The sequence below is a fragment of the Electrona antarctica genome, assembly GCF_951216825.1.
Source record: "Electrona antarctica genome assembly, chromosome: 8".
NCBI classification, from domain to species: Eukaryota; Metazoa; Chordata; class Actinopteri; order Myctophiformes; family Myctophidae; genus Electrona; species Electrona antarctica.
Window position 1 is genome coordinate 56277676 of NC_136789.1, and position 16639 is coordinate 56294314.

At 45.4% G+C, this 16639-nt stretch overlaps 2 protein-coding genes across 6 annotated transcripts in view; both read left to right on the forward strand.

The window, feature by feature from the left end:
• The first annotated feature begins 333 nt into the window (after positions 1 to 333).
• Positions 334 to 16639, forward strand: part of hlcs (holocarboxylase synthetase (biotin-(proprionyl-CoA-carboxylase (ATP-hydrolysing)) ligase)) — a 94306-nt gene continuing 78000 nt past the window's right edge. For 4 of the 5 annotated variants that reach the window (XM_079507645.1, XM_079507646.1, XM_079507647.1 and 1 more), the window contains exons 1-7: positions 334 to 641; positions 6657 to 6791; positions 11514 to 11676; positions 12941 to 13154; positions 13595 to 13841; positions 15071 to 15307; positions 16454 to 16615. In XM_079507645.1, coding sequence (XP_079363771.1) covers positions 417 to 641; positions 6657 to 6791; positions 11514 to 11676; positions 12941 to 13154; positions 13595 to 13841; positions 15071 to 15307; positions 16454 to 16615 — 1383 coding nt within the window. In that variant the 5' untranslated portion in view covers positions 334 to 416. The remainder of the gene's footprint in view (positions 642 to 6656; positions 6792 to 11513; positions 11677 to 12940; positions 13155 to 13594; positions 13842 to 15070; positions 15308 to 16453; positions 16616 to 16639) is intronic. The other variant, XM_079507649.1, reaches the window with a different exon arrangement.
• LOC306928053 (thioredoxin-like) lies at positions 2765 to 3091 on the forward strand (the record flags this gene model as incomplete). The annotated part of the gene is made up of 1 exon (XM_079507972.1): positions 2765 to 3091. The coding sequence occupies one exon, from the start codon at positions 2765 to 2767 to the stop codon at positions 3089 to 3091; it is 327 nt and encodes a 108-aa protein (XP_079364098.1).

The window sequence follows — 16639 nt, forward strand, 5'->3', positions numbered from 1 at the left end:
TAAAAACAGCTGGATGAAACACACAAATGTCATATTTCCACTATTCCTTCCATTCTCCTTTTTACCACTGTACACCTGGCTGTTTTGGGATTTGTTTAGTGTTCTGGACACACAAACACATTTGTATTCTCTTAATTAAATTAACACTGGAGGAATTTACTGTAGATTGGGGTTCCAGAGATTTAAAAATATCAGTTCTGTGATTTACAGTCTGGTTCTGTGTGAAGTAGGCTGCATTTCAAAGGCCAGCCCACTAGAGGGCAGCCGTAACGCAACACAAAACGGATGTGGCCCACCATTAACCCCCCCCCCCAGAAGAAGCAGATACAACAACATGAAGGCTGTCACAGTCGACAACCACTAGAAGATATGAAGACCAAAAACATCTCGGATCCCTGTAGCCCTGGTCCTCTACCATGTTCATAACATTATGCTACATCTACCTGTGGCTGCGCTACACCCGCTGCTACTCCGCGGTGCTGAGGAACACTTTGCGCCGCAGCAGCACCTCCAGATGCGGCTTCACCTTCTGCACGTTGTACCCGGAGAGGTGTCCTCCTGCCGCTGCTAGAGGACACCCTGAGCCCGGTTCTGTTCTGATCACTGTGGGAGACAAGGCTGTGTACATCACCGAACCTCAGGTGAACTACCTATGAATGAACTATAATGGTGCTAGTGTTAGCGCTCGTCCATAGCCTTACGCCGGGGTAGTGTAGTACGTGGGTTCTCAAAGGGATACAGGATAGTTGGGCAGTGGGCACTATAGACAGTATGGACATCTGGGCACCTAAAAATCGGCTATTTTGTCCAAAATATTAAAACCCTAAAATATTAGAAAAATGGTCTTAAGTAATGTAAAGTATACGTGTTGTGAACATGCACGTTGCATCGTTATCAGACATCGTTTTATCCTTATCCTCAACTAAGTCTAAACAAGTCTTGTTTAGACTATGCCCCAAAATGACTGGACAATAATATACAGGTTAGAAATATATTAAATGTTCAACATGTTCTAATCATGTATGCTACTTTACATTACTTTAATAAGAAGACTGTTTTCCAAATATTAGAATTTTGTAACATTTTGGACCAAATAACCAATTTTACATCGAGGTGCCCACTCTTCCTGGCTGTTACCATATGAACTGGAAGGGAGCTAAAGAGGCTGGTCTGTGTGCTTCACTGTTTGATTAGAGCTGTTATTTATTATTTATTCATGCTGTTCTGTAGCCAAACGAATCAAAATGTAAAACTACCATTACAGGAAAGATATGATCAACAATCCCCACCTCCATAAAATAAGCAAAATTGGCAACCCGTTAAAATGTGTGTGAGAGTTAATGTGTGTGAACCAAATGCACTCTCAGAGTTACAGACCACTATAAGGGTCCATTTGGAATTTGGAACCCTCCTAAGGAACCCGAGGGTCCATGAACCCCACTTTTGACAACCACTGGCACTGAGCCATAGAGGCTGCTCTGTGTGCACACAGCTGTGTTTGATCAGAGCTCAGCTGTTATTTATTATTTATTCATTCTCTTCTGTAACCCAAATTAATTATCTGAATGCACCAAGTCTCTGTACGTGTGTATGTGCACGTCTGTAATCCACGTAACTCGAAAACTGTTCGCCCCACTGACTTCAAATTTGACACACGCGTGACGTGTTCCACACTACCACAGGGAGTGCAGTGCCCGGTGTCGAGTCCATCGGATAGCCGGTTGTCCCTCCAGAACCAGGACAAAGCCTCTGCTCAGGACAGGGCCCAAATTAGCCAATTGATCACACCTGGCCATCCCTAGATCTCCATATATGGAGCTGGCTTGTTCTGACATCACAATGATGTTCTGACATCACAATGCTGCCTGAATCGCCTGAATATATTTTTTTAATGGGCGTGGCTAGCGATTCAGGGGCTGGAGCCAGGCTACTGGTCTAGTGTTGCTGTGTCCTCCTGTGTTTGTCTGTCCAGTGTCCGCCCAGACTAGTGTTGATTTCGTCCACTAAAACTATGACGAAATATGTTCGACTACCTTTTTTTCCACTGACAAAAACAAAATAAAAAGTAAATAGAAATCGACTCATGATGACTAAAATATGACTAAATATACTGACAATTTCATCAACATGTACAAACTAGACAATTTATTTTGGGAGGGACTAGTGGAGAAGATATCCAGTAGAACTAAGTCATTTTCTGCAGGTGTCACATCAAATACTCGCATGGCAGCATGCAGCTATTATGTGGATTTTGTCGACTAAAATCGTATATCTAGTCAACTAAAACTAGACTAACACTAATACATTTCAGATGACAAGATAAAATGTGACTAAAAATAAAGGATATTTCATTCAAAAGACTATGGCTAAACCAGAGCCATAGAGTAAGACAGAGTTACGACATTGAGGGGGCAGAAAACAGCCCGGTCACGTGGTTCATGTAACTCGTTTGTCACTGTAAACTGTAAAGCCTATCGACTCCAATGCATTCCTTAAACTTCCGGTTCAGGCCTTTGTCACTATTCGCCAATAGAAGTCTATGTAGAAGAGAAGCCATTGGACTGACCCCATGAAGTGAACGGAGGAAAATTCGCTGTCAAAATCAACACCAGCCTAGCCATATTTGGACACGAGTGACGACTGTGATGTCCCATCGATGACCTCGTTTCCCCGCAAGGGCCAGGAGGGCTCATAAAAGGTCCGGCCAGACCGGCACAGTCAAAGAATCTCGCCATCCATCAGTATTTAATATTTTGCCCCCATCATGGTTCAGTCAGTAGAAGACCTGGACTCCTTCCGAGCCATCCTGGAGACGGCCGGGGACAAGCTGGTGGTGGTGGACTTCACAGCCACGTGGTGCGGGCCCTGCAAGCACATGGCCCCTCGCTTCCAGGAGCTGTCGGAGAAGGGCGAGAACCAGAGCGTGCTCTTCCTCAAGGTGGACGTGGACGAGGCTGCGGACGTGGCGGCCGCGTGCGAGATCACCTGCATGCCCACGTTCCACTTCTACAAGAACGGCAAGATGGTGGACCAGTTCACCGGGGCCAACTACGACAGGCTGCTGGAGAGGGTGGGCGTGCTGCGCTCGTGAGAGCGGTTGAGCGGTTGGGGCAAAGTCGTAATAGATGAGAGTTACGACAACTCTGTTAACTTCACGGGGCCAGTCCAATGGTGGCTCTTCTAGTGCATTGGAGTCTATGGGCTTTAGAGTGACAAACGAGTTACATGAACCATGTGACTGGGTTCGAGGTCCAAGGTTCAAGGTTTGTCTTTCTTTGTTGTTTTCTGCCCCCTCATTGGCACTGGCAGAACTCTCCTTTCAATGGCTCTGGGTAGGGGCGGCAGTGTCTCAGGGGTAGAGTGTCCGGTAGAACAGCCGGATGGGGAACTGAGTTCGATCCCGGACTTCCCCAGAGTTAGTGGAAGTCGAAGTGTCCTTGAGCAAGACTCTGAACCCCTAAATTCCTCCCGATGTTTAGGTTGGTGGTGCCGTGCATGGCTTCCTCCGCCATCGGTGTATGAATGTGTGTGTGAAGGAATGGGTGAATGTTAGTGCACAATCTATGTAAAAGCTCTATATAAATGCACCATTTACCATTTTAGGCCGCCCCCCGTCCCGATGGTGCACGAAAGAACGGCTACAAAAATACTGGTCCGGGTCTGCAACCCCTGCAGAAATTCCACCGCGCTTATCCTCTGACCGTAACAAACGGAACTGTCTGTGCACCAGAGTGCCATTTCTAGTCCCAGTGGGAGGGTGGACATGGTTGTGACTTGTGATGTCCCCAGACGTGGTCACAGCGTCCCCAGTTCCATGTCGCGTGTCGTCCCCCTCGCTCTCAGTTTCCCTGTCGTTCTCTGATGTCCCTTTTTTGAGTGGTGCAAACCACTCCAACAACCAGCTTTGTTTGTATCCGTGTTTGTGTGTACCTGTACGTGGGGCCCAAAAGAATGAGCATGGTTACTATGGTCACTGACATTACGTCAGACCACAGCTGATCAGGCTATATAAGACCTTGCACCACTCAGTTCACACGGGTGTGATTTTTTTTTTAAAGGAAAAACCGACCAGGTGGTTAAATACAAAAATGAGCTTGGAGCCAGCTTCCAGGCCAGGTTGCCTACCCCGTGGTACGGGCAGCAGTGAAAGCGGTATTGGAGGTACACTCTATATGTACAGCCCCCCCCTCAAAATGTAATTTGGTTGTACAGTGGTAAAGTGTCCGTTGGCCCATTGCCCACCACCACGGAGGTGGGGGTTCGAACCCATCGCAGTGCATCCTGATCTGTCAAGCGTCTATAGACAGGTGGGGTTCCATGGGCGCTGCCATAGCTGTGGTGTACTATTAAGCGCAGCTTTACACCGCAGTACTGATTTGCTACACCTGGCCTACAGGTGGATTGATTGAAGTATTTATTAACAGATTGGAGAATTACAGTACATTTCAAGCACAACTCAATACAAAACTGTTAACTGTGGACGACACCATAAAGCATTACACTTGTTTACAATAGAGTGAGTCCACCATGTTCAATTCATCATAACATTTAGAGACGTACAAATATACACATATATTATATAGCCAAAAACAGGAAATCATCATAGAGGAGGTAAAAAGGGGGAAAAAAACATATACAGTGAGGGGAAAAAGGGGTGGTTGGGGGATTCAGATTTTACGGGGCCAGTTTCGAATTGCAGCCGTCCGTAGGTGCTCTTTGAGAGTGGTTTTGAAGGAGTCAAGGGATTCACATGTCTTAATGACTGTTGGTAGGGCGTTCCACATTTTGGTGGCATAGGAGCGAAAGGAATTTAGTCCCTTGTTTGTGCCGAATCTGGGTTGTACATGGTTTGTTGAACTCCCTCTGGTGTTGTGGGTGTGGACCTCGCTGACATTAAGGAAGTATTTAGACAGGTACATGGGTAGCTTGGTGGTGTCTTGTGAATCTTGTGCCACGACTGTGCATTCCAGTTTGGCTGGGTGTCTACATTATGGAACAAAAGGCAGGTAAATCAGGCTGAGGCTAATATGGACGCAACCGGATGTGTTTTTTGTGAGGGAAGCCAGGGTATCGGTCTCGGTTCACTCTAGCTGGGTCTCTCTAAATGCTGTTTACAAAACGAGGCCACCAGTAGTACATAAATATGACTTTCTTTTCTTTTTTCTTTTTTTACATTCCCCCAAATCCCCCAAACTTCTTTTTGTCTCCACCAGGCCCAAACTCTTCGTCTTCCCCCTTCTGGCTCCAAAACGGGCACTTCCCATTACAATCAGAACTGCAGCCTCACTCCCAATCTTCCGCCGTAGTCTGAAAACCCACCTCTTCAGACTCCATCATGGCCCGTAGCACTTGCCCTAGCCCCGACGACCTTACAGGCATATATGCAAAGGCTCAACTTATGTAACTTGGATAGCACTTGCAAAGGCTCAACTTATGTAACTTAGGTAGCACTTTATGTAGACGTAGATAGCATAGACGTATAGCATTCTATGTAGATAGCACTAGAATAGCATTTTATGTAGACATAGCACTTTAAAGTATATATGCAATTATGCATGGTTTCATTGTATAGATAGATATTCCACTGTTACGCATGTTTCACGATAACAGCTTTTTATGTATGCGATGTATTGCCATGCTTTTTGTTCTCGCTTAATGTAAATCGCTCTGGATTAAGAGCATCTGCTAAATGCCTAAATTGTATTCCAAATTGACCCCTACGGGCCTGTAACCACTGGTATTGTAATTGTTATAGCAGGCGTTAATGGTCCGTCCACACTGGCAGATGTAAAACATGCAAAGCTAGCTACACAGTGTATTTGTAGCTTTTGTAGCTTTTTTTGCAGCTACAAGCGTTTATATTTATTTCATATTTTCATTGAGGCTCTTTTCAAATGTTTGTCACTCTATTCTATGTCTTTAGTTTTTAGCTTTTATGTTTATTTAAATAGGCTTCATGTTTTATGTTGCACTGCAAGTGACTATGGGGAAATTATTTCTTGTTCTGTAAGTACATGGGGAAAATGACAGAGTGATTCTGAATTAGCTTCGTAGCTTCATGTCGCTGGTTTCCACTGACAATGAATAGTAGACTGCGTCTTTGCCGGAACGCAACATTACTCTAGCCTGGTTAATAAACCAGACCGAATCTGTCAGCCGTTGGCAATTTTTTTTTGCCTACCAGCGGATTACGGTCTGGCGAGGCTCAGTAGCACGCCTCTTTCCTACAATCGAGAACAGGTCGGACCAATCGGGACACGGTATGCAATATGGGCGGGCTTTGGTACAGTGACGTTCAATGCTTGAGACTTTTGACTGACAGTAGCTCTGACCAATTGCGTCAAAGAGAAAATGTTTGAACCCGCCCCCCGGGAAATTAAATCCAAGTGGAGCCAGCCCAGACTAATATACCGCGACAGTGTTGTGTGATATTAGTCTGGTTTATTAGCCAGGCTAACATTACTCCACACACACCAGCTCTTGACAGTGAGATAAACCGGTTTCCGGAAACTCTTCCTAATGTGTTGAACCCATTCTGGCTCCTCAATGTTGGTTCCGTGTGTCAACCCCAATCCCCCACTAATAATTAGTTCTAATCGATGTTTCTACTAACATAGACATGTTGTGGTGTGTGTGTGTGTGTGTTGTTTCTATAGGCATGTGAGGACCTCAGCAGTTGGACTGTGCTGTCACCGTCTCCCTCAGTGGCTGCCGGTCCCCGGCCAGAGAATGTTTGCTTCATCATAGAAGCCACAGCGCATCATTCTGATGCCACACGCAGTAATGATAAAGTACGCATTATTACCCATCACAGTATATCGTCTGTGTCGGGTGGAAACCTCATATGACCAAAGCGGTTACTTTTCAGAACTCCAGTTAACCCATTTTGACCTGAGATCAGATTCTACAAATGTCTTCCACATCCTGGCAGTTTTCTGAAAGAGCTATGTTTCTATGTCAGTCGTTCTTCGATTTTTCCAAAATAGCAGACCTACAAGCTCGTAGCGCGCCACTCGGTGGCACGCTATGAGCTTGTAGATCTGCTATTTTTCAATAGCATAACATAATGCTAACACCAAAATGGGGTTCCTGCCCAAAATGGGTTAAAAAGAAATAGCAGATCTGCAAGCTGAAAACGCATCGCGATACGACGCATTTAGAGCTTGCCGATCATCTACTTTTTGACTGACACTCAGTATGACGAAGTAGGGCCTTCATTTATGAAAAGAAACATGGAAAAAGTGTACATGTTGTGGAGATGGGAGGTTTCTGCCCGACAGCAACGGTATCCAAATACTGTACGTAGGAACGGATTCAACAATATTATTCAATTTCTCACACGCATGTTTGTGCTTTTAACATTCAGCATCCATCATTATTATTGTCCGTGGCTGTAACTGAAACCACCTCTTGTATGATCTTTTAGCGCATGTTACTGTGCATGCGTCTGCGACTCTGCGGATGGTTTTTGGTGGGGTAATACGAAAGACTAGAAAAATGGGACCCAGTGCCTCTCTGCTTGGCACTCGGCATCAAGGGTTGTATTGGGGGTATAAAGCCCTAACCGCCCCAAAGGGTCAAGACGGTTTTAGCGTTGTCCCTGCGGTGTGATATGTCTTGTTGCACGTTGACCCACGTTGACCCTAGTCACTATAGGCATCACTAGGGCCTAGTGATTCAACGCATGTACTTCAATGGCCCAAACCACACCAAAGGGTCAAGACGGTTTTAGCGTTGTCCCTGCGGTGTGATATGTCTTGTTGCACGTTGACCCACGTTGACCCTAGTCACTATAGGCATCACTAGGGCCTAGTGATTCAACGCATGTACTTCAATGGCCCAAACCACACCAAAGGGTCAAGACGGTTTTAGCGTTGTCCCTGCGGTGTGATATGTCTTGTTGCACGTTGACCCACGTTGACCCTAGTCACTATAGGCATCACTAGGGCCTAGTGATTCAACGCATGTACTTCAATGGCCCAAACCACACCAAAGGGTCAAGACGGTTTTAGCGTTGTCCCTGCGGTGTGATATGTCTTGTTGCACGTTGACCCACGTTGACCCTAGTCACTATAGGCATCACTAGGGCCTAGTGATTCAACGCATGTACTTCAATGGCCCAAACCACACCAAAGGGTCAAGACGGTTTTAGCGTTGTCCCTGCGGTGTGATATGTCTTGTTGCACGTTGACCCACGTTGACCCTAGTCACTATAGGCATCACTAGGGCCTAGTGATTCAACGCATGTACTTCAATGGCCCAAACCACACCAAAGGGTCAAGACGGTTTTAGCGTTGTCCCTGCGGTGTGATATGTCTTGTTGCACGTTGACCCACGTTGACCCTAGTCACTATAGGCATCACTAGGGCCTAGTGATTCAACGCATGTACTTCAATGGCCCAAACCACACCAAAGGGCCAAGACTGTTTTAGCGTTTACTCCTTGCAACCGTTTGGACCCAAGGAGTAGCATGTTGACCCTTTGGTGTGGTTAGGGCTTAAGTCCCTGCGACATGCTAGCGTCATGTCCAGGGGGTGTACTTGTACATCAAGCTGCCTTGCGCTACAGAAACAGGAGATAGGCTCCTGCCATATGGGCCTCATGGATCGGCAAGGCTGGCTTGCTTACTTACTTGCCCCTGTACTGTCTGTCCGTCTCTGTAATAAACATAAAGAACATTTTACAGTGTGGTCACCAATTTAATCCAATCAAGAGAGAGCAGTCCTTTATCATCAAATCAGCACATTTTGTAATGTGTTCAGGTGGTGTATTTATAACCTAATCTAATGTAATGTGTTCAGGTGGTGTATTTATAACCTAATCTTAACCTAATGTTATGATGCTGTATACGCATACTGTAGATAGCAACAAGTAAGACGCGTAAAACGCGGGAAGCGAACGAAGCTGTTGTGGCAGTCTCGCGCACACACACACACACACACACACACACACACACACACACACACACACACACACACACACACACACACACACACACACACACACACACACACACACACACACACACACACACACACACACACACACACACACCTCTGTATCGTTCCAATTTCAGTTGCCCTCTGGTGGCGGGTGGGTGGTGTTACAGCGTGACACAGACAGACAGACAGACCGTTTTGGCCAGCTTCTATAGTTAGTGCTCACTTCGTTCGCAACAAGAACCCCAATAGGGGTTCCTGTCCAGAAGGGGTAAAAAAACAACAAAAGGGCAGCAAGGGGTTCCCGTCCTTTATATATTAATGAATCTACATTATTTTTGTAATATATTTTTATCATCGACTAAATCTATTAGTGCGATCAGCCCTGTATTATACTTTCTTGTACAATAGCCGATCTACAAGCTCACAACCCCGTCACACAAGCGGCGCATTGTGATGGAGGCAGAAGTTTGAAACAATTGTGCTATTGATTTGAAGTATTATCACCCAGCCCTAACTTGTGCGATATGTTTTTTAGTACATATTTTCAACTGACAAAGTTTTGTTTTGAAACTAAGCCCCTCGGCCAATGTCACACTAAGGCCTGACTCACACGTGCACAACAGATTGATGTATAGCTGATGCGTGAGACTTGTTTACTGATGCAAGCTTGCAATGCATTTCCAATGGGAGTCACATGGTTTGACACAACATTTTTGTTGTATGAGGGGGAGGGGGGCAGTCGAAACACAGCCGAAAGCCGTACAACACAAATGTTGTGTCAAACCATGTGACTTCCATTGGAAATGCATTGGGGCAAGATGTAAACAAACCCTTTGTATACATCTAGCATGCATAAATGTTGTATGCTAGATCGAAAGGTGTGAGTCAGGCCTATGCCCGCAGCTCTCCTCTCACCCACCGCACTGTGATTAGAGATTGCAAACACAGCTACAGAAAGCTAACCTGACTCCGCCAGATGGGGCAGCAGAGAGTACACTGGGTTCCCCCCTCCTGCTCCCATCTGGGAACTCTCAGGCAGACTTGATGCCCGGCCACAAAACGGCCTGGCCAATCAGCAGCAGCTTCTAGCAGCAGCTTCTAGCTTCTAGCTGCTGCTGATTGGCCAGGCCGTTTTGTGGCCGGGCATCAAGTCTGCCTGAGAGTTCCCAGATGGGAGCAGGAGGGGGGAACCCAGTGTACTCTCTGCTGCCCCATCTGGCGGAGTCAGGTTAACAGAAAGCCCCACAATGGTACAATATGCAAGAGAATGGAATGCAAATGACTCAAGTTTTTTATTTTTATTTAACCTCTATTTAACCAGTAAAAACACATTGATACTAAAGTCTCTTTTACAAGTGTGAACTGGCCAAGCAAAGAGGCAAACAATGTTACACAGCTCTGCCAGAGGCCAGAACCAACACATACAGGACAACGTATACTGTAGGACAGACAAATAACATTTGTAAGCACAGTACCCACTACCCACTACCTAGGAAGCTTAAGGAAAGAACGGGAATATCGGTCAAAATGACCAGTAAAACTAATATAAGAACTAAGTAACAAATGTTTGCTACTAAACTAATACAGGACTGTGTGCCCATGACAATCCTTTTAAAACTCACTAGGGGAATCGCAGAAGCCAGTTTGAGTCATTTCATGTTTTTTGTTTGTTTTTTCTATGTTCAGGTGATGAAGTGGTCAGAGTGCTGCGTTCCTCTGACCAGACAGTGGCCTTGTGGTTAGAGTGTCCGCCCTGAAACTGGGAGGTCGGGGGTTCGATCCCCGGCCGGGTCATACCAAAGACTGTAAAAATGGCACCCAATGCCTCCCTGCTTGGCACTCGGCATCAAAGGGTTGGATTGGGGGGTCAAATCTACTAATCAAATGATTCCCGAGCGCGGCACGGCTGCAGCTCACCGCTCCTTGGCTGCGGCTCACTGCTCCCAGACATGGGTCAAATGCGGAGAACAAATTTCACTGCGGCAACGTGTGTGACAAATCGTATGACTTTGACTTTTGACTTTTTTGGCCAGCCGTTCAGGGCAGTGTGTAATGTGTTTTATTTGTATGTTCAGGTGGTTGTTCAGTCGGCCAGCCGTTCAGGGCAGTGTGTAATGTGTTTTATTTCTATGTTCAGGTGGTTGTTCAGTCGGCCAGCCGTTTAGGGCAGTGTGTAATGTGTTTTATTGCTATGTTCAGGTGGTTGTTCAGTCGGCCAGCCGTTCAGGGCAGTGTGTAATGTGTTTTATTGCTATGTTCAGGTGGTTGTTCAGTCGGCCAGCCGTTCAGGGCAGTGTGTAATGTGTTTTATTTCTATGTTCAGGTGGTTGTTCAGTCGGCCAGCCGTTCAGGGCAGTGTGTAATGTGTTTTATTGCTATGTTCAGGTGGTTGTTCAGTCGGACAGCCGTTCAGGGCAGTGTGTAATGTGTTTTATTGCTATGTTCAGGTGGTTGTTCAGTCGGACAGCCGTTCAGGGCAGTGTGTAATATGTTTTATTTCTATGTTCAGGTGGTTGTTCAGTCGGCCAGCCGTTCAGGGCAGTGTGTAATGTGTTTTATTTGTATGTTCAGGTGGTGAAGTGGTCAGAGTGCTGTGTTCCTCTGGCCCGTGAGCCTGGCCAGACGTTCAGGGCAGTGTGCCAGGCCAGTCTGGACGACTTCAGCCGCCTGGGCGTAGCCTTCATAGAAGACCGCTTGGCGCTGGACAATGGATTAGTGCCTTCAAAGATAGTCTGTGAGTTCCCTTCCTCCTGTTAAGAGTTCCCTTCTCGTCTGCGAGTTCCATTCTAGGTATAGTGTTGATTTTGTCGACTAAAAACTATAACGAAAAATGTTTGTCGACTTTTAACTAAATTAAAACAAAATAAAAACAAAGCTACGATGACTAAAACTAAGACTAAACATATTGACAATTTCGACTAAAATGTTGGGGAGGGACTAGTGGAGAAGAGATCCACTAGAACTTTTTTTTTCCCCCACAGTTTTGTTTATTCAAGATTTCAGGGTATACAGTAAATCAGATAATATAACAAAAAGATAACATGTACATATAATTGTCATATAACCACCATATGCAAAATATTGTGGTTGCATAACCCCATTTTGACCTGAGATCAGATTCTAAAAATGTCTTCTACATCCTGACAGTTTTCTGAAAAAGCTGTGTTTCTATGTCAGTGGTTCTTCGATTTAAAAAAAATAGCAGACCTACAAGCTCATAGCGTGACACTCGGTGGCGCGCTATGATTTTCGGGATTTCATTTCTCAGTAATGACCGTGGAGTCGCGGACCCAACCCTTGCTTAAGTTTCTATTTGACACTTGTAAGCAAACAAACAAATACAATCAAATAACTTTTTGATATTAAACGTCGACCACATACCTATGTCGTAAAAAAAAAAGCTATTATTGACGAAAACCATATAGCTCTAGAAGAGTCATGTTGTATAATCGTATACATATCGTATGTGTTCAACAACACAGCCATGCAAAAGGTGACAAAAGCTTGACCACAACGAAACCTATTTGGATTGGCAGCCATTGGACAATAGGCCTATCTCACAGCCCGCTTTCCACGCCCACTTCCGGTAAATAGTGGTGTCTTTAACATGAGCATTTACACGTTTTTTTCTCTGGAGAATCTAAGTACATTTTCTAATGTAAAAATGTGACAGACCAATATTATTATGAAGCAAACAAGATGGTAAATCAGGTCGAACAGATAGAACAAACCTTACCTTGAGAAAACAAAAGTTGTAGACTTCTTACATTACCTCGGTTAACATGTAGTGTCTATGGAGTGACGTCACGCTATCACCACTAACCCCGAAAGGGGGCGTATTTAGGGGGGCGGGGAAATTCTGTGAGATAGGCTTATTGCTTTTGGGGTGGGGTTTAGCGGAAGGGTCATTTGCAGATGCCTATGTTGTCAAAAAAAGCTATATTGACGAAACCCATATATAGCACTCTAACTTTTTTTTAAATATATTTCCCCTATAGCCGTTCTGCTCCAAGAGTCGTCCCTCAAAGAACTTTTGGAGAAGCCACGAACGGAGAACACAGACAACCTGTCGTCCCTCGCTCTCGACAACACGCAGACGGAGATCGTGCTTTCTGTAGCGTCGCCGTGTGACAGGAGAGACGAGGAGCCAGACCTTCAGCACACCCAGTGCAGGAAGGGCAGCCTGCTGCTACCACCTGACACCAGGAAGAGGTTCGAGTAAAGTGGGGGTCCTCACTTAGTGCGCCTGTGGCCCCTGCGCGTTAATACATTAATATATGACCTGACCTGGCCAGCGTATTTATTTAGATTATTGGTACACTATGTATATATATATGACAAGGTCAGTCATATTTAATCTGTCACATGGGCCCTATGCAACGTTTATTTTTCAAAGCCAATCAGAAAGGTAATTATTAATTTTAATTTCTATGTTCCAATGGGTTTTTTTTGGGGGGGGGGGGGGGGGCTTTGAGCTTTCTGGAAGAAACCAAAAAATACCAAAAAGTCTCCATAGACACATGGAACTGGAAAAGTGCAAAAATCACGGCACTCCAGGTTAATGTTATCTTCCAATGCCAGAAAAACCCACAATTAAACCAATACTAATAATTCTACGACTACTACTACTAATACTAATGTGTTTCCTATAGGTTGGAGGAGCGTAGAGGCTCGGAGCCGCTGTGCAGCGGCAGCCAGGAGCCTGCGGGCCACATGTCGGCCCACAGCCACACGCACCTGCACCTGTCCAACTGCCACGAATGCCTGGAGCTGGAGAACAGCACCATCCTGTCTGTGAAGTACGCCTCGGTCGAGAACATCCCCGATCTGCCCGACGACGCCGACCGCACTGCGCCCAGCGGCAGCGAGGACGAGGACGAGGGCCTGGACGACTTCCAGGTATGGTGTTTGTTTGTCAATGGACAGCAAATCGTGATCTGGTTTCAGTCCGTAGTCTTTTGAATCATTTTCACTTTAGTTTTTAAGTCACATTTCAGTCACCCGAAATGTTTTGGTGTTAGTCTAGTTGTAGATTTTAGTCGACTGAAAGTCATAAGACTGAAATGTATTTTGCCGGGTCTTGATGGCGTCGTAATGACACATTTTACACTGAAAGTTGCCGATCTACAAGCTCACAACACGTCGCATGTGAGCTTGTAGATCGGCTATTTTCAGCATGCAACCAAGCGTAAAACGAGTCCACTAGTCCCCTCCCTAACATTTTAGTCTACTTTCTATTTGTTGGCGAAATTGTCACAAAATGTAGTCATAGTTTTAGTCATCGTGGCTTAGTTTCTATTTAGTTTTCCTTCCGTTTTCCTCAGTGTAAAACGGTTGGTTCCAGGTGCCGTTGTTTATTTTGTCTGTTGTCGGGCGGAAAATCTCATCCACGTCCCAAAACGGTGAACCTTTTCAGGAGTTCAAATTCAGTAAAAGTAGCAGATCCCAAGTTAGGATGTTACGTGTTTTGTTCGTGTAGGTACTAGGCTAGGACTACACAGGCAATATGGACATCAGCCAAGAAGTGGTATCGTCATACAGTTCAATTAAGGCCGCCAATTCTAATATAAATAACAATAGGGATGCCAGGTTGAAAGGGATTCACCGTTGAAGACCTATTCTTTACGATCTTCACGGACCATGTATGCTACTCAATCGATTATTAAAAGGCACATAGGGTTATTACTAGGTGTGCTAAAAACTGCAGTTGCAGTCTCAAGAGTTAAGACATTAAATCCTGCTTAAATATGGGATGATATGCATTTATGATATGCATATTTAAAGGTGGTTGCACACTGGACGCGGTTTTGCGGAAAACCGACGGGAAAAACGCAGCTAAAAAAATCCGAAAAAACGCAGCCAGTGTGCAGGGAACCTTAACCCTTAACCCTTTTCGTGGTTACATACATTATGTTATAATTTAGCTATTGAAAAATAGCAGGTCTACAAGTTCATAGCGCGCCACCGAGTGGCGCGCTATGAACTTGTAGGTCTGCTATTTTTGAAAAATCGATAAAATGTGCCTCAAATCTTTTCGAAAATTGTCATGATTTAGAAAACTTTTTTTTTTTTTTTACATTTCGACGTCAGGCCTGAAGGGGTTAACCGTTGGCGACCTCTCATTTCAGGACGACGATACGGGGTCGGGCCGCTGTCGGGACGGGACGGGCAAACCGCCCAACGTGTTGGTGTACACGGGCGGCAGCGAGGAGCGCTTCCAGCAGATCCGCGGCCTGCTGGCAGAGTGCGTGGACACGGAGCGCTACGTCATCTACCACCTGCAGCCCCGACACGTCCTCACACAGCCCTGGGTCCACTGCACCAAGCTGCTGGTGCTGGCCGAGCTGGAGACGCTCACGCCACAGGTCGGTATACTGTCTTTGGGAGTCTTTTTTTGATCAGGGTTTTATTTCACCGTTTTTTAACACTTTAATTGCCCGGAACTATTTAATCCATTACATTCATGCGCCCAGTCGATTTATAAACACGGACGCCTTTTCCGGACGGACCGGCCAGAAGTTCATGATGTTGTGTAGCAGCTAACAATAGCCACAGCACTTTAGAATCGATCGACAACAACGGGAGACAAGAATAAATCTATCGAGACTAGCGACTGGACCGCGGAGCGCCGTCTAACACAGGATCTTTTTTCAGAAAAAGACGGGATGAGTTAGATCGCGATTTATGAACGTTTTAAGATTTTCGTTTTCATCAGCTAAACAGAGGAGGGAGTTTTTTGATGACGTCTCAGTCTTGCGCGTCACCGAGGAGAGCCCAGCAGGCGCGCCTGGGCTATACAGCCAGGCGATCTGTTCTCGTATCAATAAACTTCGTCTTTAGGACAATACTTTGTCCTGAGCGTCGGGCGTTACTAATAGAAAGGACAAAGAACTTCGTCCTGGGCGATTAATCTGTTAAAAGTGATGTTTGATGATTTTTGGTTTTGGTTTTTGAGGGGGCGCTAGGCCTCTCCAATGCATGGCTTCCCGAAATTGCGTCATAGGCCAGCCAAGTCCCCTCACCCATCACGTTCATGACGTGTTTATTTCTTTTTTAATCATAGCATGGGTATTTGTCAGGGGGCAGATTCAAAAAGGTCAGAAAAGTATCAAATGTTTTATGCACGAATTGATGTATAAAATATTGGCTCAAAACTAAGAACATTTTCATCGTACATTGTAAACAATTCAGTTTCAGTTTGTTATCATTTCAGTTAGTTTCAGTTAGTTAACTAAAATGTTATAGTTATAGAATTAACTCAATTATAAAATTATAGTTTTAGTTATTTTGTTAGTTTTCGTTAAAGCAGCTTTATGGTATGTTAATACAATATAATAACGTGTAATGTTGTCCAATCTTTATGGTAGACTATGATAATTCAATATAATAACGTATACAATACTCGGGAGATTGTATTTTGTCACCCTGTTCTTCTATTGATTTTGTTTGTGTCAAAGGTCATCTATTAGTCAGTCACCTTATTCTGCCCCCCCCCCCCCCCCCCCCTCCAGCTGCAGACCCGTTTCCTGCACTACCTGGGCGTGGCGGGCGGCAGGGTCCTGGGGCTGTCGTCCACACTGTGCCCGTCGGGGCTGTGCCTGGAGGCCAGGGAGAGCCGGAGGCAGCGCATCGGCAGGCTCAGCTTCACCAGGGAGGACTCCACCCAACTGCAGGTCGGTCTAGACCAGGAGTAGACC